Here is a 24,532-nt window from a genome sequence, read left to right as displayed (position 1 = left end):
TATTTTTTAATGCTATAATAAAATTACAAGGCATATCTCTTTACAATATTTTTGTCTTTAGACTTAGATATTATTTTTACAATATATATACACATCTTATATATATACTATATATACATTTAATATATATACTATACTATATATACATCTTATATATAGTATATAAGATGTATATATAGCTTATCGAATATAGCTTTTATATATATACTATATATACATTTAATATATATACTATACTATATATACATCTTATATACTATATATAAGATGTATATATACCTTATCGAATATAGCTTATATATATATATACTATATATACATTTAATATATATACTATACTATATATACATTTAATATATATACTATATATACATCTTATATATAGTATATAAGATGTATATATACCTTATCGAATATAGCTTATATATATATACTATATATACATTTAATATATATACTATACTATATATACATCTTATATCTATACATCTTAGATATTTATTTTAACATCCTTTTGTCTCTAATATCTATTTATTTATTTTTAAAAAAATATTGGGCCCACTTAGCCCGCGGCCCAGTACCGTTTAGCCCGGGACCAAACGGTCCCGGGGCCGGGCCGGGCCTTAGAAAAAGCTCGTTGGCCGGGGCCCGGGCCCGCTTGGGACCGGGCCCAGGACCGTTTGGACCAGCCCACTTGGCCCCTTTAGGCCCGGGACCGGCCCACTTGCCAGCCCTAATTGCGCCTCTTTTTTACTAAAGCCCACACTTAAATTGCTTTTTGAGCGTAAAGCTGCAATTGACCTGGAGCGTTTTTTCGAGCTTTTTGCCTTTGACAACACTGGATAAAGACTTTTTCCTCAGGTGCATCAATAAAGAGAATCTTGTGTTGCTTTCATGTCCGGGTATGGTAATGGTATTAAAATCGTAAAGCAGCTTACAGGTATTGAATTGGTGAAAACCACTTATCATATATCTCTTCTGGTACCTTTGCACTTCCCTTTTCATTTTCTCCCCTTTCTGTGGTGCTGCTACATTCCTTTCATTTCTCTCCTTGCTGTGGTGCTACAGTTTTCTATATCTTGATATTCCATGCAAGATCGTATCAGAGGTCGCAGTGTGACCTTTGCTTTCCTGTTACTCTACCTGAATTTGGTTCTCTAGTTTGCACTTTTATTCCACACCTCTTGTTCGCTAATTCTTCACTGTTCAATTCCGTTTGTTGCAACTGCTACTGATTCTTGTTCCCTTCTTTCTTTGTTTTAAAGATATATTTCGTTTAAAGCTATTTTACTTTTGTCCTTTTTTTTTTCTTTCAGTTCTATTAAACCTTTGTTTTCTTATAAGAAATCAGCTTGAACTTTAAAGATTGGTTTATATGTACATAAATTTTTGAGACTCTACTTTTTAGCCTTTAAATTGAAAGATTTATATATATATATATATATATATATATATATATATATATATATATATATGGTTCACTTCTTTTGTATTTAGTTATTTACTTATCTGCGCAAGGTTCATTTTGGTACTTCTATAAAAATGTCGCTTCACTTCAATGAAGCAAGCACTTCACTTCTCGCTTCAAGGGAAACGAGCCCTTGTTGCTTTTTTGCGCTTATGGCTCTCGAAAGCACTAGCGGCATTCGAGCCACCTTGTGTGAGATTCCCACCGAGTAGCTGCTACTTCCCACCAGCTCAAATACCAGATACTGTGGCTACCAAGGCTTAGGCAGATGTGAAGAAATCATCTATTCACCTTGTGTTTTTATCGGCTCTATTGGGATTTGAACCGCGGTCTCCCGTGATTTTCATCCACCTCATTGACCACTAGGTCACGCCCTTGGGTGCCATTTTCTTTCATTTCTAGTTGGGGGAAATTTTTTGATTGGTAAAAAGCTGCAGGTCAAGTCCACGAACGCGTAATCCACCTCATATACTTAACAAATAAGTGACTATGACTTAGTTTATATGCTACCTTGGATGCATGTTTTATTTTCCCCAATTGACACTTGGGCGCTTTGCCTGCATGAGTAGAAGACCTACTAATTTATCTGCCTGCCTAACTTTGATTTATGTAAATTTGCAACAGAAATAATAGAGCTCTAAGAGTACCAATACAACTATTCTTTACCTTTCCCAGAATACTTTCTTCGTCAAAGGTATAGATTACACGAACCACTCCCTTACTCTGGTCGATAGGGATACTACTGATAATTCGGCATGCCCTAGAGCACGTCACAACCTTATTCTGGAAGACGTGCCCCTAGAATACTCCAAACATGATACACACCTTACCTTCTATTATAATTGTACAAGTTCACTTCCGGCCTCTATTCCTGTAGATTGCTTAACATCAGGTGAAAAAAAGTCATACTTTTATGTTGGGCATAATGAACCCAAAGATTTAAATTGGTATGGAATTTGTGAGGATAAGGTGGTTGCGACGGAGTTGGACGTGGGGTGGATTAGAGGGCTTGGTGCGGCGTTGAGTGACGGGTTCGTGCTGGATTGGCGGAGCGCATCAGAGTGCGCTAAGTGTGAGGCCTCAGACGGGCTTTGTGGTTTCAACAATTCAACCAAAGATTTCTTGTGCTTCTGCAAAGATTCTACCATAAAGTTTGATCACTGTACATCCAAAGGTACGCTATCTTTTTTATTAAACTTCTCTTGGGGATGGTGGAATAGAATAAACTTATAATCCTTGTATTTAATCTTCTTAATTAATGAGTATAATGACAACTTTTGCAGGTCGAATCTTACCTTTGAAGCTCTCAATAGGTACCATGTTATTTTTCATACTTTCATTAGACTAACAGCTTAAATAGTACTCCTTCCTCTTTTATATGACATTCTTTTATTTTTGATACGTAACCTTTTTATATTTGGAAACTTTATAATTTTAAACTTGACATTTTTTGTTAATGACGTTATAAAAATGTCATGACATATTTAAGACCATGAGTTCTAAGGATACTTTTGGTATGTACTGAACGTCTAACTTTTTCTAAAAGTCCAAGTCAAATCACTGTCATGTAAAATGGAACGGAAGGAGTAGTTTATGTGATCATCGGTGGCCTAAAATACCATCTTTTCTTCTTTTGTCTGTTTATATAGCATTATCCGCGGTTGGGACTGCAATAGCTGTAACCTGCTGCTTGATATGTTGCTTTCAATTTAGGAAATTGTGCGACCTCTGTGTTTCATTAACAAAGACAGCAGATCAGAATGTTGAAGCCAACCTGCAGCAGTATGGATCTTTAGCCCCAATGGCATATAGCTATTCAGACATTAGGAAAATGACAAGTTCATTTAAAGAGAAACTTGGAGAAGGGGGTTATGGAGGGGTCTACAAAGGTAACGTTAACGGCCATCCCGTTGCTGTGAAGATCTTAAAAGCGAGCGAGGGGAATGGAGAAGATTTCATTAACGAAGTTGCAAGCATCAGTCAAACTTCTCATGTCAACGTTGTAACTCTGTTGGGATTTTGTTTGAATCGTCGGGAAAAAACAATTATTTATGAATTTATGCCGAATGGATCTTTTGATAAACACATTTACAGAGAAGACTTTAGATTGGAATGGGAAGTGTTGTATAAAATTGCACTTGGAATAGCTCGGGGACTGGAGTATTTGCATAGAGGGTGCAACTCACGAATTTTGCATTTTGACATAAAACCTCACAACATTCTTCTGGACGAAGACTTTTGCCCCAAGATATCTGATTTCGGTTTAGCAAAATTATGTATTCGAAAAGAGAGCATAATGTCCACATTAGAAGCTCGAGGAACCGTTGGTTATATTGCTCCAGAGGTGTTCTGTAGAAATTTCGGAGGAGTTTCACACAAATCTGATGTTTATAGCTACGGAATGATGGTTCTCGAAATGGTTGGAGGAAAAAGGAACTACAATGCTGAAAGAAGCCATAATAGTGAAATATACTTTCCATGTTGGGCTTATCATCGCATTGTGCTAGATGAAGAACTAAATATAAGAGATAGAATTACCAATGAAGAAAAACAGATTGCAAAGAAAATGATATTAGTTGGTTTGTGGTGCATCCAAACAGATCCGTTGCAAAGGCCAGCAATAGGTAAGGTAATAGAAATGTTAGAAGGTAGTTTGGAGGCCTTGCAAATACCACCAAAGCCTCAAGTATTTTCTCCTTCGCGATCAGAAGGATCGTCATTGACCACTTTGGAGCTACCTGCAGCAAAAGCCTTCTCAAATTCTCCTTTGAGTTCAACGTTTGAGCCTACAGCCTCAGAATTTGTATAGTTGGCAATACTTTGGTACAATGTTGGAACATACTAACAGTCTAATAGGAGTATTCATTAGAGTTGCAAAAATGTGGCGAATTCTCAATGAAAGGTAGAAACTTTTTATTTATTTATTTTTTTACTTAACTGTATAACCTGGCAGTTATAAGCCATTTAGTCTGCTGTCACAGCTAAATTAAACCTTAGTACTTGATATAGCATAGTCCAACTAGTTTGACATTGATGCTTATATGATTGAGTAATTGATCTGTTATACCGATTCTTGTCTTATCTGATATGTTGGTGAAAATACAATTACAGTTGAAAAATAAAATGAAGAAAATAAAATATCTTCAGGCTGAGGCGCGGATATTTCGCTCTCTTTAAGGAGATTCAAGCCCACTGCAGCAAAGTCTTCACTGGTCTAGCAGTAATCCTCTTGACTTGTCTCCCCTAGGATACAACAGCCCGATCATATCGTATGACTCGAACAAACTCTGGATAAGTTGTTGCGTCCAAAGCTCCACCAAGATGAACACCTTCCTTCAACAAAAGTAAAAAACTCTCTTCTTCTTCTTCTTCTTCTTCTTTCACAACTTTAACCTCACTTTATTGAAACACTCTACAATTATTTCTCACACCATATTATGGAAGAAAGACTCCTATTTATAGGTGTAGGAATTTTTCCTTGAATTAAATTGGAAGAAGTGGGGTAATAAGTTATGAAATCATGGAGAACATGTGATAATGGTTAAATTATTATGTAATTAGTGGTAGAATAAGGGAGAAGAGTTACAAAAGAGTTATGACCGTTTTCTACATCATGGAGTAGTGGGAGTTATGGCATATTTTATTTTAATAATAAAATGCTATTATACTATCATTCACCCACTCATTTTAATATTAAAATAAAAGAGTTTACCAGTTGAAGGGAGACTATCATGCATAATGAAGGTATGCTCTCCATTGAATCTCCGCTTAGCAAAACAACGATTTTTACTCCAGAATCAGTAGTGGTCTCAGACTTGAACTATGTCTGCTTTAGGAAAATAAATTATCACCGCTTATACATAATAATCAAGGTGTTGACATGAGCTTTATTAGCCAGCATATTACGGCCTTGTGTATCACGGTTTTCATGAGTGTTTTTGAGAACAAGCCCAATTCTCATAGGAAACGGCCTACTTCCACACTCCCATAGATGAAATATGTCAAGGGTGCCCCTGTAACTCTAACACCCCACTCATACGAGCTATAAATTTTCATTAAGAGTGAATAAAACTCAACCTCGCAAATCATTACGGGATAAATGCACTCACATCATAGGTGGGATGAAACGATAATAAAAATAGTGCATTTCAAACCAAGCCATCATATGATTCGTTCTTCCCGTTGAACTTGGTTATAGGATCTCTAGTCTCTAGGTTGGGTTTCCTCATATATGACTTATGAATTTACGGGCTTCAATCCTATCCCCTCGATGTACTCCAGACCCTTTCTCTTACTAAGGCATTAGTCAGTGGATCTGCAAGATTATCATAAGATTTAACATAGTCAACATTAATGGTACCACTTGTCAAATATGATCTCATAGTACTGTATTTTCTTCTTATAGGTCTGAATTTATCGTTGTAATAACGACTTTGTACTCTACCAATTACAACAGTGCTATCACAATGAATTAAAATAGGAGGAATTAGTATTTCAAAATAAGGAATTTGAAATAATAAATCTCTCAACCAATTCGCTTCCTCACTAGCTGAAGCTAAAGCAATTAGCTCAGCCTCCATGGTAGAGTTAGCAATTATTGTTTACTTTTTCGATTTTCAACAAATAGCACCACCTCCCAAAGTAAAAATATAACATGTAGTAGAACATGAATCACCAAATAAAGTGTTCCAATCTGCATCAGAAAAGCTTTCGAGTACAACATGATATTTTTTTTATAAAATAAGCCATAGGTTTTTATACCAAGTAAATTCCTCATAACTCTTGCTATGGCATGCCAATGTTCATTACCTGGCTTGCTTGTAAACCTGCTAAGTACTCCTACTGCGTATGCAATATCCGCTCAAGTACAATCAGTCACATATCTCAAGTTTTCAATTAAGCTAGTATATTCCTTTTGATTTATTACATCATTGTCACTTTGTACATGAAATAAGTGAACACTTGAATCAAAAGGGGTTATAACATGCTTGCAATCAATAAAATTATATTTTTTCAAAATTTTCTCAACATATTGTGACTGGTTAAGGAAAATTCCATCACATGTTCTAGTAATTTTCATTCTTGTAATTTTTATTCCAAGAATGAAATTTGCCTCACCCAAATTTTTCATGTCAAAATGGCTACTAAGCATGCAAAAAGTTTCTTCAATAACATTTATGTTAGAGCCAAATATTAACAAATCATCAACATAGAAGCAAACAATTACATGTGAATTATTCCAAGACTTATGATAAATGCACTTATCACACTCATTTGATTTAAAACCATTTTCAATCATGCAAGAATCAAACTTTTCATGCCATTGCTTAGGTGCATATTTCAAGCCATATAGGGATTAGTAAGTTTACATACTTTACTTTCTTGGCCTGCTTCTATAAAACCCTCAGGTTGATCCATACAAATTTCTTCATTTAGGTCCCCATTTAAAAAAAAATAGTTTTTACATCTATTTAACGAATATGCAAATCAAAAATTGCAGCAATATCAATTAAAAGTCTAATGTATGTAATTCTAGTTACCGGAGAAAAAATATCAAAACTTTCTAGGCCTTCTAGTTGCTTAAAACCTTTAGCAACTAACTAGCCTTATACTTATCAACGGATCCATTATGTTTTAACTTTTTTCTTAGGACCCATTTGCACCCAATTGTTTTACAACCTGGTGGTAAATCAACCAACTTTCTAGTTTTATTAGAAATTAGTGAGTCCATTTCATCATTTACAGTCTCTTTTCACAAGATAGCATCAGGTGACAATAAAACTTCTTGTAAAGTAAGGGGGTAATTTTCATTATTAAAAACATAAAAATCAGGACCAATTTTTTTTTTCTATTCTAGCTCTTTTACTTCTTTTTAACTCAAAAGCATCATTTTCTTCATTTTGCAAAATAGAAGTAGAATTTGGCATAAACAAAAAATTATCTTTATCTATTTGACCCCCACTATTTTTAAACTCAAATAGAAATTTATTTTCATGAAAAATAGTATCACCAGATTCTATAATTATATTCTATTCAAGATTTAAAAGTTTGTAGGTTGTACTGTTAGAAGCATAACAAAGAAAAGCACAAGTAGTAACCTCTTTTTACCCAACTTTGTAATTTTAGAATCATTAGCCTAAAATAGGCTAAACAACCCCAAACTCCAAGATAACCCAAATTTGGCTTGTGATTTTTTCACAATGGTGTCAATTTTGTTTTCTTATGAGGCATCGTATTCAACACATAACATGCAGTCAAAATAGTTTCACCCCATAAATTTAAAGGTGTATTTGACTCAATAAGCATGGCATTAGTTAACTCTACCAAAGTTCTATTTTCTCTTTCAGCCACACTATTTGATACAGGAGAATAAGGTGGAGTAGTTTCATGAATTATTCCCAATGACCTAACAAAATAATTAAATTCATTAGACTCGTATTCACGGCCTCTATCACTTCTAATTCTTTTTATTTTTCTACCGAATTGATTTTCAACCTCATGAAGATAATTTTTAAAATTTTCAAACGCATCACTTTTATTTTTCATCAAGTAAACATATGTGTACTTAGAAAAATCATCAATAAAAGTGATAAAATATCTATTTCCTCCACGAGTAAAAATTCCTCTAAGTTCACAAATATCAGTGTGAACTAATTTTAACAATTCAATTTTTCTTTCAACTTGGAAATGAGGCCTTTTAGTTATTTTAGCTTTATTACAATTCTCACATTTTTTAAAATTCTTTTTAATCATTGGGATTAATCTTAAACTACTCATGATTCCCACATAACTATTATTAATATGACACAAACGTGCATGCCAAAAATTAGTAGAAGAAAGCATATAAACAGAACTAGAAGAAGTTTTATTCATTTCAACATTCAACTTGAACATCCCATCACATGCATACCCTTTACCCACAAAACTACCCTTTTTGACTATTACATATTGATCACTCTCAATTATTTGTTTGAAGCCTCCCTTGTTGAGAAGAAAACTAGACATGGAATTTTTTCTCATTGAAGGAGTATAAAGTACGTCTTTCAACGTTAATACTCTTCCTGAAGTAAACTTCAACTCGACCTCTTCTTTTTCAAGCACTTGAGTTGTGTGAGAATCACCCAGCATGATGATTTTGGGCTCCTCAAATGGAGTATATACTTTAAACCAATCTTTATCATAGCAAACATGACGGTTTGCTCCAGAATCAACCCACCATCCATCAACCTTTTCTACCATGTTAATGTCTGTTCTCACCGCCGCAAGTGGCTCTTTGATAACGTTTGATTTTCAACCTCATGGGTTTTAAAATTTTCAAACGCATCACTTTTATTTTTCATCAAGTAAACATATGTGTACTTAGAGAAATCATCAATAAAAGTGATAAAATATTTATTTTCTCCACGAGTAAAAATTCCTCCAAGTTCACAAATATCAGTGTGAACTAATTCTAACAATTCAATTTTTCTTTCAACTTGAAAATGAGGCTTTTTAATTATTTTAGCTTTATTACAAGTCTCACATTTTTCAAAATTCTTTTAATCATTGTGATTATTCTTAAACTACTCATGATTCCCACATAACTATTATTAATATGGCACAAACGCGCATGCCAAAAATTAGTAGAAGAAAGAATATAAACAGAACTAGAAGAAGTTTTATTCATTTCAACATTCAACTTGAATATCCTATCACATGCATATCTTTTACCCACAAAACTACCCTTTTTGACTATTACATATTGATCACTCTTAATTATTTGTTTGAAATCTCCCATGTTGGGAAGAAAACTAGACATGGAATTTTTTCTCATTGAAGGAGTATAAAGTATGTCTTTCAACATTAATACTCTTCTTGAAGTAAACTTCAACTCGACCTCTCCCTTTCCAAGCATCTGGGTTGTGTGAGAATCACCCAGCATGATGATTTTGGGCTCCTCAAATGGAGTATATACTTTAAACTAATTTCTATCATAGCAAACATGGCGGTTTGCTCCAGAATCAGCCCACCATCCATCAATATTTTCTACCATGTTAATGTCTATTCTCACCGCCACATGTGGTTTTTCGGTAACGTTTGATTTTCAACCTCATGGGTTTTAAAATTTTCAAACGCATCACTTTTATTTTTCATCAAGTAAACATATGTGTACTTAGAGAAATCATCAATAAAAGTGATAAAATATCTATTTCCTCCACGAGTAAAAATTCCTCCAAGTTCATAAATATCAGTGTGAACTAATTCTAACAATTCAGTTTTTCTTTCAACTTGAAATGAGGCCTTTTAGTTATTTTAGCTTTATTACAAGCCTCACATTTTTGAAAATTATTTTTAATCATTGGGATTAATCTTAAATTACTCATGATTCCCACATAACGATTATTAATATGACACAAACGTGCATGCCAAAAATTAGTTGAAGAAAGCATATAAACAGAACTAGAAGAAGTTCATTTCAACATTCAACTTGAACATCCCATCACATGCATACTCCTTACCCACAAAAATACCCTTTTTCACTATTACATATTGATCACTCTCAATTATTTGTTTGAAGCCTGCCTTATTGAGAAAAAAACTAGACATCAATTTTTTTCTCATTGAAGGAGTATAAAGTACGTCTTTCAACGTTAATACTCTTCCTGAAGTAAACTTCAACTCTACCTCTCCCTTTCCAAGCACCTGGGTTGTGATAGAATCACCAAGCATGATGATTTTGAGCTCCTCAAATGGAGTATATACTTTAAATCAATCTCTATCATAGCAAACATGACAGTTTGCTCTAGAATCAACCCACCATCCATTAACATTTTCTACCATGTTAATGTCTGTTATCCGCCACAAGTGACTCTTCGGTAATGTTTGCCCGTGGTGTAGGATCACATTTCCTAAATTTTCAAAATCGAGCAATATGCCTACTCCTGCCACAGACAAATCATGGTTTCGCAATTTGAACTTGTTGATTTTGTGCTTGGTTGTTTGCACCAATATTCTTTTTGGGAGGTCTACCATAATTTTTCTTAAAAGTCCTCTTTTTCGGCTTCAAAGAAGTATTTTTGTGAGTTTCAGGAGTAATATTATTTGAAGTGATTAAATTTACTTTTGTAGTGACGGATTGTAGAGTGCACTCTTCCGATTGCATAAGTGCATCTTGGCCTCTTGCCTCTTCTTCCATGCGAATCCGCATTATCAACGTCTCAAGTGAAGTTTCCTTTTGTTTGTGGCGAATAGTTTTTTGAAATTTCTTCCATGATGGTGGAAGCTTATCTATTATGCCACAAACAATAAGGTTGTCTCCAATTTTAATATCTTTGGACCTGAGCTCTCCAACGATCATTATAAAATCTTGAGCTTGGTCTACTACAGATTTATTGTCCACCATTTCAAAACGAAAAAATCTGCTAGCAGCATATTTTTTCACACTTGCCTCCTCGGTATCATACTTACTCTGCAATGCTTTCCAAATTTTCTTTGCAGTAGAGTAAGTTCTATCATAATAATCATAAAAACTATCAGATAGACAATTAAGAAGATAATACTACACTTGTATAAATCATCGTTGTATTTTTCAATTTTTTCTTAATGGGCAATTAGCTCATCATCACCCATGGAGGAGTTGTCTACTTTGCTTGGATTCTTCTCGGTTAAAATGTAAGAAACATTGAGAAGACTTAAATAAAAAAGTACTTTATCCTTCCATCTCTTGAAATGAGTACCGTTGAAATAGAATGGCTTGTTGAGATCTTCCATCTTGATATCCGCGGATTTTTCAACTGTATCCATATTGAATCTCCTTAAAATTATTGGTGAAAATACAATTACAGTTGAAAAATAAAATGAAGAAAATAAAATATCTTCAGGCTGAGGCGCGGATATCTCGCTCTCTTTAAGGAGATTCAAGCCCACTGCAGCAAAGTCTTCACTGGTCTAGCAGTAATCCTCTTGACTTGTCTCCCCTAGGATACAACAACCCGATCATATCGTATGACTCGAACAAACTCTGGACAAGTTGTTGCGTCCAAAGCTCCACCAAGATGAACACCTTCCTTCAACAAAAGTAAAAAACTCTCTTCTTCTTCTTCTTCTTCTTCTTCTTCTTCTTTCACAACTTTAACCTCACTTTATTGAAACACTCTACAATTATTTCTCACACCATATTATGGAAGAAAGACTCCTATTTATAGGTGTAGGAATTTTTCCTTAAATTAAATTGGAAGAAGTGGGGTAATAAGTTATGAAATCATGGAGAACATGTGATAATGGTTAAATTATTATGTAATTAGTGGTAGAATAAGGGAGAAGAGTTACAAAAGAGTTATGACCGTTTTCTACATCATGGAGTAGTGGGAGTTATGGCATATTTTATTTTAATAATAAAATGCTATTATACTATCATTCACCCACTCATTTTAATATTAAAATAAAAGAGTTTACCAGTTGAAGGGAGACTATCATGCATAATGAAGGTATGCTCTCCATTGAATCTCCGCTTAGGAAAACAACGATTTTTACTCCAGAATCAGTAGTGGTCTCAGACTTGAACTATGTCTGCTTTAGGAAAATAAATTGTCACCGCTTATACATAATAATCAAGGTGTTGACATGAGCTTTATTAGCCAGCATATTACGGCCTTGTGTATCACGGTTTTCATGAGTGTTTTTGAGAACAAGCCCAATTCTCATAGGAAACGGCCTACTTCCACACTCCCATAGATGAAATATGTCAAGGGTGCCCCTGTAACTCTAACACCCCACTCATATGAGCTATAAATTTTCATTAAGAGTGAATAAAACTCAACCTCGCAAATCATTACGGGATAAATGCACTCACATCATAGGTGGGATGAAACGATAATAAAAATAGTGCATTTCAAACCAAGCCATCATATGATTCGTTCTTCCCGTTGAACTTGGTTATAGGATCTCTAGTCTCTAGGTTGGGTTTCCTCATATATGACTTATGAATTTACGGGCTTCAATCCTATCCCCTCGATGTACTCCAGACCCTTTCTCTTACTAAGGCATTAGTCAGTGGATCTGCAAGACTATCATAAGATTTAACATAGTCAACATTAATGGTACCACTTGTCAAATATGATCTCATAGTACTGCATTTTCTTCTTATAGGTCTGAATTTATCATTGTAATAACGACTTTGTACTCTACCAATTACAACAGTGCTATCACAATGAATTAAAATAGGAGGAATTAGTGTTTCAAAATAAGGAATTTGAAATAATAAATCTCTCAACCAATTCGCTTCCTCACTAGCTGAAGCTAAAGCAATTAGCTCAGCCTCTATGGTAGAGTTAGCAATTATTGTTTACTTTTTTGGTTTTCAACAAATAGCACCACCTCCCAAAGTAAAAATATAACATGTAGTAGAACATGAATCACCAAATAAAGTGTTCCAATCTGCATCAGAAAAGCTTTCGAGTACAACATGATATTTTTTTTATAAAATAAGCCATAGGTTTTTATACCAAGTAAATACCTCATAACTATTGCTATGGCATGCCAATGTTCATTACCTGGCTTGCTTGTAAACCTGCTAAGTACTCCTACTGCGTATGCAATATCCGCTCGAGTACAATCAGTCACATATCTCAAGCTTTCAATTAAGCTAGTATATTCCTTTTGATTTATTACATCATTGTCACTTTGTACGGGAAATAAGTGAACACTTGAATCAAAAGGGGTTACAACATGCTTGCAATCAATAAAATTATATTTTTTCAAAATTTTCTCAACATATTGTGACTGGTTAAGGAAAATTCCATCACATATTCTAGTAATTTTCATTCTTGTAATTTTTATTCCAAGAATGAAATTTGCCTCACCCAAATTTTTCATGTCAAAATGGCTACTAAGCATGCAAAAAGTTTCTTCAATAACATTTATGTTAGAGCCAAATATTAACAAATCATCAACATAGAAGCAAACAATTACATGTGAATTATTCCAAGACTTATGATAAATGCACTTATCACACTCATTTGATTTAAAACCATTTTCAATCATGCAAGAATCAAACTTTTCATGCCATTGCTTAGGTGCATATTTCAAGCCATATAGGGATTAGTAAGTTTACATACTTTACTTTCTTGGCCTGCTTCTATAAAACCCTCAGGTTGATCCATACAAATTTCTTCATTTAGGTCCCCATTTAAAAAAAAATAGTTTTTACATCTATTTAACGAATATGCAAATCAAAAATTGCAGCAATATCAATTAAAAGTCTAATGTATGTAATTCTAGTTACCGGAGAAAAAATATCAAAACTTTCTAGGCCTTCTAGTTGCTTAAAACCTTTAGCAACTAACTAGCCTTATACTTATCAACGGATCCATTATGTTTTAACTTTTTTCTTAGGACCCATTTGTACCCAATTGTTTTACAACCTGGTGGTAAATCAACCAACTTTCTAGTTTTATTAGAAATTAGTGAGTCCATTTCATCATTTACAGTCTCTTTTCACAAGATAGCATCAGGTGACAATAAAACTTCTTGTAAAGTAAGGGGGTCATTTTCATTATTAAAAACATAAAAATCAGGACCAATTTTTTTTTTTTTCTATTCTAGCTCTTTTACTTCTTTTTAACTCAAAAGCATCATTTTCTTCATTTTGCAAAATAGAAGTAGAATTTGGCATAAACAAAAAATTATCTTTATCTATTTGACCCCCCCTATTTTTAAACTCAAATGGAAATTTATTTTCATGAAAAATAGTATCACCAGATTCTATAATTATATTCTATTCAAGATTTAAAAATTTGTAGGTTGTACTGTTAGAAGCATAACAAAGAAAAGCACAAGTGGTAACCTCTTTTTACCCAACTTTGTAATTTTAGAATCATTAGCCTAAAATAGGCTAAACAACCCCAAACTCCAAGATAACCCAAATTTGGCTTGTGATTTTTTCATAATGGTGTCAATTTTGTTTTCTTATGAGGCATCGTATTCAACACATAACATGCAGTCAAAATAGTTTCACCCCATAAATTTAAAGGTGTATTTGACTCAATAAGCATGGCATTAGTTAACTCTACCAAAGTTCTATTTTCTCTTTCAGCCACACTATTTGATACAGGAGAATAAGGTGGAGTAGTTTCATGAATTATTCCCAATGACCTAACAAAATAATTAAATTCATTAGACTCGTATTCACGGCCTCTATCACTTCTAATTCTTTTTATTTTTCTACCAAATTGATTTTCAACCTCATGAAGATAATTTTTAAAATTTTCAAACGCATCACTTTTATTTTTCATCAAGTAAACATATGTGTACTTAGAAAAATCATCAATAAAAGTGATAAAATATCTATTTTCTCCGCGAGTAAAAATTCCTCTAAGTTCACAAATATCAGTGTGAACTAATTTTAACAATTCAGTTTTTCTTTCAACTTGGAAATGAGGCCTTTTAGTTATTTTAGCTTTATTACAATTCTCACATTTTTCAAAATTCTTTTTAATCATTGGGATTAATCTTAAACTACTCATGATTCCCACATAACTATTATTAATATGACACAAACGTGCATGCCAAAAATTAGTAGAAGAAAGCATATAAACAGAACTAGAAGAAGTTTTATTCATTTCAACATTCAACTTGAACATCCCATCACATGCATACCCTTTACCCACAAAACTACCCTTTTTGACTATTACATATTGATCACTCTCAATTATTTGTTTGAAGCCTCCCTTGTTGAGAAGAAAACTAGACATGGAATTTTTTCTCATTGAAGGAGTATAAAGTACGTCTTTCAACGTTAATACTCTTCCTGAAGTAAACTTCAACTCGACCTCTTCTTTTTCAAGCACTTGAGTTGTGTGAGAATCACCCAGCATGATGATTTTGGGCTCTTCAAATGGAGTATATACTTTAAACCAATCTTTATCATAGCAAACATGACAGTTTGCTCCAGAATCAACCCACCATCCATCAACCTTTTCTACCATGTTAATGTCTGTTCTCACCGCCACAAGTGGCTCTTTGATAACATTTGATTTTTAACCTCATGGGTTTTAAAATTTTCAAACGCATCACTTTTATTTTTCATCAAGTAAACATATGTGTACTTAGAGAAATCATCAATAAAAGTGATAAAATATTTATTTTCTCCACGAGTAAAAATTCCTCCAAGTTCATAAATATCAGTGTGAACTAATTCTAACAATTCAGTTTTTCTTTCAACTTGAAAATGAGGCTTTTTAATTATTTTAGCTTTATTACAAGTCTCACATTTTTCAAAATTCTTTTAATCATTGTGATTATTCTTAAACTACTCATGATTCCCACATAACTATTATTAATATGGCACAAACGCGCATGCCAAAAATTAGTAGAAGAAAGAATATAAACAGAACTAGAAGAAGTTTTATTCATTTCAACATTCAACTTGAATATCCTATCACATGCATATCTTTTACCCACAAAACTACCCTTTTTGACTATTACATATTGATCACTCTTAATTATTTGTTTGAAATCTCCCATGTTGAGAAGAAAACTAGACATGTAATTTTTTCTCATTGAAGGAGTATAAAGTATGTCTTTCAACGTTAATACTCTTCTTGAAGTAAACTTCAACTCGACCTCTCCCTTTCCAAGCATCTGGGTTGTGTGAGAATCACCCAGCATGATGATTTTGGGCTCCTCAAATGGAGTATATACTTTAAACTAATTTCTATCATAGCAAACATGGCGGTTTGCTCCAGAATCAGCCCACCATCCATCAATATTTTCTACCATGTTAATGTCTATTCTCACCGCCACATGTGGTTTTTCGGTAACGTTTGATTTTCAACCTCATGGGTTTTAAAATTTTCAAACGCATCACTTTTATTTTTCATCAAGTAAACATATGTGTACTTAGAGAAATCATCAATAAAAGTGATAAAATATCTATTTCCTCCACGAGTAAAAATTCCTCCAAGTTCATAAATATCAGTGTGAACTAATTCTAACAATTCAGTTTTTCTTTCAATTTGAAATGAGCCCTTTTAGTTATTTTAGCTTTATTACAAGCCTCACATTTTTGAAAATTATTTTTAATCATTGGGATTAATCTTAAATTACTCATGATTCCCACATAACGATTATTAATATGACACAAACGTGCACGCCAAAAATTAGTTGAAGAAAGCATATAAACAGAACTAGAAGAAGTTCATTTCAACATTCAACTTGAACATCCCATCACATGCATACCCCTTACCCACAAAAATACCCTTTTTCACTATTACATATTGATCACTCTCAATTATTTGTTTGAAGCCTGCCTTATTGAGAAAAAAACTAGACATCAATTTTTTTCTCATTGAAGGAGTATAAAGTACGTCTTTCAACGTTAATACTCTTCCTGAAGTAAACTTCAACTCGACCTCTCCCTTTCCAAGCACCTGGGTTGTGTGAGAATCACCAAGCATGATGATTTTGAGCTCCTCAAATGGAGTATATACTTTAAATCAATCTCTATCATAGCAAACATGACAGTTTGCTCTAGAATCAACCCACCATCCATTAACATTTTCTACCATGTTAATGTCTGTTATCCGCCACAAGTGACTCTTCGGTAATGTTTGCCCGTGGTGTAGGATCACGTTTCCTAAATTTTCAAAATCGAGCAATATGCCTACTCCTGCCACAGACAAATCATGGTTTCGCAATTTGAACTTGTTGATTTTGTGCTTGGTTGTTTGCACCAATATTCTTTTTGGGAGGTCTACCATAATTTTTCTTAAAAGTCCTCTTCTTCGGCTTCAAAGAAGTATTTTTGTGAGTTTCAGGAGTAATATTATTTGAAGTGATTAAATTTACTTTTGTAGTGACGGATTGTAGAGTGCACTCTTCCTATTGCATAAGTGCATCTTGGCCTCTTGCCTCTTCTTCCATGCGAATCCGCATTATCAACGTCTCAAGTGAAGTTTCCTTTTGTTTGTGGCGAATAGTTTTTTGAAATTTCTTCCATGATGGTGGAAGCTTATCTATTATGCCACAAACAATAAGGTTGTCTCCAATTTTAATATCTTCGGACCTGAGCTCTCCAACGATCATTTTAAAATCTTGAGCTTGGTCTACTACAGATTTATTGTCCACCATTTCAAAACGAAAAAATCTGCTAGCAGCATATTTTTTCACACTTGCCTCCTCGGTATCATACTTACTCTGCAATGCTTTCCAAATTTTCTTTGCAGTAGAGTAAGTTCTATCATAATAATCATAAAAACTATCAGATAGACAATTAAGAAGATAATACTACACTTGTATAAATCATCGTTGTATTTTTTAATTTTTTCTTAATGGGCAATTAGCTCATCATCACCCATGGAGGAGTTGTCTACTTTGCTTGGATTCTTCTCGGTTAAAATGTAAGAAACATTGAGAAGACTTAAATAAAAAAGTACTTTATCCTTCCATCTCTTGAAATGAGTACCGTTGAAATAGAATGGCTTGTTGAGATCTTCCATCTTGATATCCGCGGATTTTTCAACTGTATCCATATTGAATCTCCTTAAAATTGTTGGTGAAAATACAATTACAGTTGAAAAATAAAATGAAGAAAATAAAATATCTTCAGGCTGAGGCGCGGATATCTCGCTCTCTTTACGGAGATTCAAGCCCACTGCAGCAAAGTCTTCACTAGTCCAGCAGTAATCCTCTTGACTTGTCTCCCCTAGGATACAACAGTCCGATCACGTCGTATAACTCGAACAAACTCTGGACAAGTTGTTGAGTTCAAAGCTCCACCAAGATGAACATCTTCCTTCAACAAAAGTAAAAAACTCTCTTCTTCTGCTTCTTCTTCTTCTTCTTCTTTCACAACTTTAACCTCACTTTATTGAAACACTCTACAATTATTTCTCACACCACATTATGGAAGAAAGACTCCTATTTATAGGTGTAGGAATTTTTCCTTGAACTAAATTGGAAGAAAGTAGGGTAATAAGTTATAATATCATGGAGAACATGGAATAATGGTTAAAGAATTATGTAATTAGTGGTAGAACATGGGAGAAGTGTTACAAAAAAGTTATGACCATTTTTTACATCATGGAGTACTGAGAGTTATGGCATATTTTATTTTAATAATAAAATGCTATTATACTAGCATGATCTCATGCCTATTCAATTTAACGAGCAATATCTATCGATTTTCGTCAATCTTTCTTAAAGGAGACCAGACCTTTTAGCACAATGAAAGTAAACATAACAAATATTAAGGGGAAAAGAGAAGAAAACAATTTTGCTACATAAAGATGAAAAGTACAGTACTTATAATATCTTGCCAAAAAAAGAAAAGATTCAATGTGCTGGTGTAGTTCCCAGTCACGTGAGTTAGTGAGTATATATAGAGAGAAACGATGGCCTACAAAATGAAAAAGGGAGTAAAGAAGGATTGAAAGAATAGTCATGATTTTAACTTGTGAAAGAAAAATCCATTGAAATGGAAGACATCCTGAAAAGAGGATTACTCCTATATGTTCAATTGATGTACAAAGTGAAATACTGTGAGAAAATTGTTGAAATTTGTAAGGAAGGCTGAAGCAACATCTTCTTAGAATCTTGTAAGATGATACTTCTATTACTTATCAAAGATTTACGGGCGGTTTGGGCATAAATAGTTGCTTTGGTTTTTTAGATACTGAATTTTAGGCTTTGTAAATAGTCATCAGTATTGATAAATACTAAACTTCAGTATTTAAAATAGGCAGAATACATAAACAAACACCTAAAGTTGGCTTCAGCTGCCAATTAAACTCTCCAACTTACCTAATGATCATCTTGACACCTTAACTCGCTTCTAGTGTGTCTCGTGGACAACTGTGTGTCTCGTGGACAACTGGAGCCAACAGACCATATGCGTGAGTTGCAACCGCGGATGATGTATCAAATAAACAAATTAGCGAATGACACGTTTTTTTTTAAAAAGTAATTTTTTAATTTTTTTTCATTGCCAACTTTCTTAAGAAAGAAATGAGTGGTAGGGTGGAGCTCACATAAAAAGATCAATTTAATTACATTATTTTTCTTTCGGGAAAATTTAAATCTTACAAAAGAAGAGACACTACTAGAAATTCGGCAAAAACCGATCAAGGTCGACCGACCAACTTTGGTCGGTAAAAAAACCGACCAAAAAACCGACCAAAGTTGGTCGGTTTTTCAAATTTTTTTTTTTTTTTTTTTTTACGAAACCGGCCAACTTTGGTCGGTTTTCTTTGGCGCAAAAATGCGAAAAACTATTTTTGAGTCCCGCGAATTTTATGTTTCAAGAAACGGACCAATTTTGGTCGGTTTTTCAATTAATATAAATAAAAATTAATATTAAAAAAACCGACCAAAATTGGTCGGTTAATTCGGCGGGTCATTTAAAAAAACCGACCAACTTTGGTCGGTAATTTTACTTTTTAATAAAACCGACCAACTTTGGTCGGTTATTTTCGTGCGAAAATACAATTAAAGAGTATAAATCAAATAAAAGACAGTCTTAAAACAAAATGTACCAATGATCTAGTAGTAGAATAGTATCCTGCCACAGTACAGACCCCGGTTCGATTCCCAGATGGTGAATTTTTTTTTTTACATAATTAAATTACCGACCAACTTTGGTCGGTTTTTTTTTTTTGCAATATTTTTTTTTTGAATTTAATTGACCGACCAAAGTTGGTCGGTAATTTCCGACCAACTTTGGTCGGTATTCCTTTCCGACCACAAAAATACCGTCCACACGTAAATGGTCGCGTTTTGGTCGGTTTTTGGCCATTACCGACCAACGTTGGTCGGTTTTTTTGGTCGATTTTTACCAGATTTCTAGTAGTGAGAATATCGTTTAGGCTTCTCTCACGAAATACAAACATTTTGCCACGTCAGCGGGAGGGGTTCACGGGATACACTTATGCCAAGTTGAGATGTCTAGATGATCATTAAGTTGAAGTGTTCAACTGACAGCGGAGGAGGTCAACTTTAAGTGTCTGTTTATGTATTCTGTTTTTAAAATAATACTCAGCATAATACGAATTAAGTATTGGCTTGAAAAATATCTTAAGTGAAATAATGATTTTCACTCATAAATCTTCAACCTTCACAAATATTTTTTCAAATAAAATTTATGTCCGGCCACAATTTCAGCTGCACAATACTATTTTTTTGGTTTAACTTCAAATAGTTTTTTTGTTTTCCGATTTCAACTATTTACATATTTTCCACACGCATACTTTAGTGCCCGTCACCTTCTTCTCCATTTTACATTTGTTTACCCGAAAAACAGATAGAGTTGAATTTATATGTAGTTCTAAGGATACGTGATATAACTTGGCACAAATCGGAAAGATAAGTAGAAACATATCGAATAGTGACTGTAAAAAAGGAATGAAATACAAACCAAACTGAGTAAAAAATAATTTATGAACATGCAAGATGAATCAATGTACAAGGCTCAAAAAAGGATAATCTTTGCTATATATCCGTAGAGCTCAATAATATCTGAATATGCGAGTGTATAGATACCCAATGTTGAATGCCTTTACAGAAGCCATTCTTATTATAGTGTAGAAAACCCTACTTTGGATATAAAAAATACATAGTGGGGATCCCATGATAGATTAGTTAATTAACTTTTCCTTAATTCCCACAGAGATTCTCTCCCTTAGTGCATCTATAACGACTCTTGTCTCTTAGCTCGATCTTGGTCGGACTTGGTATTGGTCGATCTCCAGATTTCGAGCTCGATATTGACTCGAGTTCGATATTGACACGGGCTCGGTATTGGTCAGTCTCTGGCTATTGAGCTTGACAACACTACTTCATATCATATCTCGATATTGATATCGAGTTCCGCATTGATCGGTCCCTGAATCTTGAACTCGATAACCTAGCTTCGGATCTCATCTCGATATTATAAAGACGACCTTCGGTCAATTATGTTCCAATCTTGACTAATCATACGAAGGTCAAAATCGGTTTTGGCCGTATACAAATAGTCCCCTCATTTCTCGGAAAGGATGTGGCGAGAAACGACATGATTTTCCAACGGTATGACTAGATATACACTGACGTTTGCATCAAGCCCGTCCATGACGTATGTGGTAGATGTCCCATCGGTTCAGTTACCAAGGTATTAAATGTGCGTCAGACGATGGTCGGCCACTACTGATTTTGAACCGTCATCGCTAAATCTATAAATAGCTCCTCTCTTCACTATTTTTTACTTTCAGATCTCCAATCTCAAAATCTTCTAAGTTCTTCATCTGCAAATCTATGATTTTCACTACAAATCTCTTCTTAGAACACCAAATCTTGTCATCTCCCTCTATTTTCAACTTCAAATCTAAATGGCGAAAATGTCAAAAACTGTTCCTCAAAAAGAAAACGTATCTTCTTCGAGGCCTGCCGGCGACAAAACACCGGTGGAGCCACGACCTAAGGAGTGTGTTCCCGGGGTATGTGTTCTCACTTCTGATTTTAAGACCGATAAAGCCTCATCGGTTCCCGGTCAATGCGAGCCAGTATCGAGGTATATATGATCGATAACTGAGGGATACCTTAAACAGGTAAGCAAAGATTGAAACTGGGAGAACAAAGAAGTAGTGATACCGGCTCCCGAAGAAGATATCACCTCCTATGTGGAAGGGTTTTTAAGTGTTTACACTTACCCTTTCACGTTGGGCCCCCTCGACCCCGTTGTCATTGACTTTTGCCGCTAGTACTAAATAACCCTAGTCCAAATCCACCCTTCCTTTTGGTGAATCGTTATTCTTCTCCGATTTTTTGTGAGCAAAGTCGAGGGGGTTCCTTTTACCCTCGACCACCTCATCAGGTTATACAGCCCCGCCTCTATCGAGGTGGGTTAATAAAACTCCAACGCCGAGCTACCAAAGTACTGTTCTCGAGCATAAACGAGGATAAGGACCGAGGTTGGATGAGACGGTTCGTTCGAGTGAAGACTTCTGACCTAATCCCGGCCGAGAAGATGCTATTTCCCGATAAATGGAATATGAAGCGTAAGTACAACCCCACTGTTAGCCCCTATTTATTGTTTTGTTCCTTTGTTTCTTTCTCACCGATATCATTTTTCGTGATGTAGTAGTTTCTTGGATGCCTGGTGCAATCCCTAACCTCAAGGGCTGGGTTCGAGACCTGGCCTCGACTTCTACGTATGCCGAGTACTCGTGGCGCAATTTATTAAAGCGCCACTTACTTATTTTCTTTTCATACAGGCCTTGGAAAAGACGCTATTGTGAGGCCCGTGTCTGGTGAGGAGGAGACTTCGATCTCGGCACCGAAACCGGCGAAGGACAAAAAGAGTTAAAAGATCACGACCTCCGAGGATCCAGAACCTAAGAAGAAAGTGGCTTGTAAGATGAGGAAGAACATCATCCTCTTGACCGAAGATTCTGCTCGGCGTCTAAGGGATGAAGACGGAGAAGAGGAAAAAGATGACTCTGGGCTGGTGGCCCAAATGAAAATGAGCACCGAGGCCCCAAAGTCTTCTGAATCGGTGAAGGCTGCAGAGATTCTATCTCGAGATGAAGGAGTCTCGGAAAGAGAATTGGGTAAAGTCCCCGAGTCATCGAGGATCGAGGCAACCCACCATAATGAGCCAATGGTGGGTATGGCTGTAGGGGCTGATCTCGAGTCCCCCCGAGATGGAGAGAATGCCCCAAGTAATTCATTTGGGGCAATAGAAATTGGAGGCTCCCCGCTGCTCCCCTCATTTTCCGAGGAGATAATTCGAGAGGCTCGGGCCTTGAAGTTCCTTTCCATCTAAGGAGGCCACGGAAGGGAAGATCCCATCCGTGATTATTTTACTGGGGTCGAAGATGCTACCGGCCTGAGCAACTTGGAGGTCTCGAGGAAGGACTCGGGTGAGGCATCGAGTCTTCTCAATGAAGTGCAACAAGCTCTAAATCGGGTAACACTTAACTCCCCTTGTTGATATTACCATTGTGTTTGTTTTTCTTTTCTAACTTCTTTTCTTATTTCTGCGTAGGCCTCAACACTTCATCGGGAAGCATTTTCTCGGTCTCGAGCTGAGCTGAGTCGGTATGAGGCCGACCTTCGAGGGCTCACGGAGGAGAGAAATGCCCTTAAACTTCTCTGCGGGCAAAGAGAAGAGGAAATCAAGGACCTCCGAGCCGATTTGGCCAAGGCTCACCAAGATCAATCCAACCTGATCGAGTAGGTAATGATAATCTTAAAAGCTCATGGGCTCGATTCGGGAACGGTGGCTAACATTTCAATCTCACAGCTGTAACAGAAGATCGAGGTGATCGGGCGGCTCCGCGAGGAGGTCGATATGATGAAGGCGGAGACCTTAGGTTGGAAAGAAGGTATGGACCACTTTGCTGCAGAAAAAGAGACTGCTTTATCCCAATTGTCATCGGCCGAAAGTCAGCTTCGAGGCATGAAAGAGAAGAGCTTGGCTCAGGAAAAGAAAAAAACGGAGCTCGAAGCTCGGTTGGCTTCCGAACTTGAAAAGGCTAAATCCAAAGCTGAAAAGGCTAAAGACGAGGCAGACGCGATAGTGGTCGTCTACCAAGCCAATGCTGAAGCCGCTCAAGTACAAGCGAGAGAGGTAGCTGAGACCGCTCAAACTCGAGCATATTGGATTGCTGAACTCGCCAAATGCCAATCTCGGAGGAAAACCCTCGAAGAGATCCATGCTCGAGGTTTCGATCTTACCGAAGAGATAATAAAGGCTAAAGAGCTTGAAGCCGATGCTGGAGAGATGGCTTCCAATGATGATGATTATGATGATGATGACGAAAGCAAGAGTGGGTCTGAGAGCGGGGAGGAGCTCGATGGAGAAAAAACTGCCCCCGGAGAAAATCAGGAACCTTAGGGTTTTTCATTTTTGATCTTTTTGTGTAGGGTCCTGATCAGACTTTGTAAATATTCTTATATATATAAAGATCTCTTTCTTTTCCGAATTGTTTTTATTTCATTTTCTGCCTTGTAAAAATTTTGTTTCATTCATGCCTTATGAAAGTTTTTTTCATAAGTTTGAGGCTTTAGGCAATTTGATCGAAGCTGGACCTTGTAGTCTTTATAATCAAGTGA

At 35.3% G+C, this 24,532-nt stretch overlaps 2 protein-coding genes across 2 annotated transcripts; both read left to right on the top strand.

Annotated features, from left to right (window-relative positions):
• Positions 1-1,558: 1,558 nt before the first annotated feature.
• LOC104103607 (LEAF RUST 10 DISEASE-RESISTANCE LOCUS RECEPTOR-LIKE PROTEIN KINASE-like 2.1) lies at positions 1,559-4,546 on the top strand. The gene is made up of 4 exons (XM_070191290.1): positions 1,559-1,660; positions 2,102-2,642; positions 2,752-2,781; positions 3,118-4,546. Exons 1-4 carry the CDS (start codon positions 1,559-1,561, stop codon positions 4,275-4,277), a joined length of 1,833 nt encoding a protein of 610 aa, XP_070047391.1. The 3' UTR covers positions 4,278-4,546.
• Positions 4,547-23,771: 19,225 nt separating this feature from the next.
• LOC138903339 (uncharacterized) lies at positions 23,772-24,314 on the top strand. The gene has a single exon (XM_070191288.1). It carries the CDS (start codon positions 23,772-23,774, stop codon positions 24,312-24,314), a length of 543 nt encoding a protein of 180 aa, XP_070047389.1.
• The last annotated feature ends 218 nt before the right edge of the window (positions 24,315-24,532 follow it).

This window comes from Nicotiana tomentosiformis, chromosome 12, assembly GCF_000390325.3.
Source record: "Nicotiana tomentosiformis chromosome 12, ASM39032v3, whole genome shotgun sequence".
In the NCBI taxonomy this organism is placed as follows: domain Eukaryota; kingdom Viridiplantae; phylum Streptophyta; class Magnoliopsida; order Solanales; family Solanaceae; genus Nicotiana; species Nicotiana tomentosiformis.
This window is presented reverse-complemented; position numbering and strand designations above follow the sequence as displayed.

Excerpts from the sequence above, each read along its gene's own strand:
- LOC138903339 (XM_070191288.1), top strand. The coding sequence starts at position 23,772 with ATGAAGGCGGAGACCTTAGGTTGGAAAGAAGGTATGGACCACTTTGCT.
- LOC104103607 (XM_070191290.1), top strand. The coding sequence starts at position 1,559 with ATGAAGCAAGCACTTCACTTCTCGCTTCAAGGGAAACGAGCCCTTGTT. Across the intron at positions 1,661-2,101 it reads CGGCATTCGAGCCACCTTGT|AGCTCTAAGAGTACCAATAC; the intron begins GTGAGATTCCCA and ends CAGAAATAATAG. Across the intron at positions 2,643-2,751 it reads TGATCACTGTACATCCAAAG|GTCGAATCTTACCTTTGAAG; the intron begins GTACGCTATCTT and ends CAACTTTTGCAG.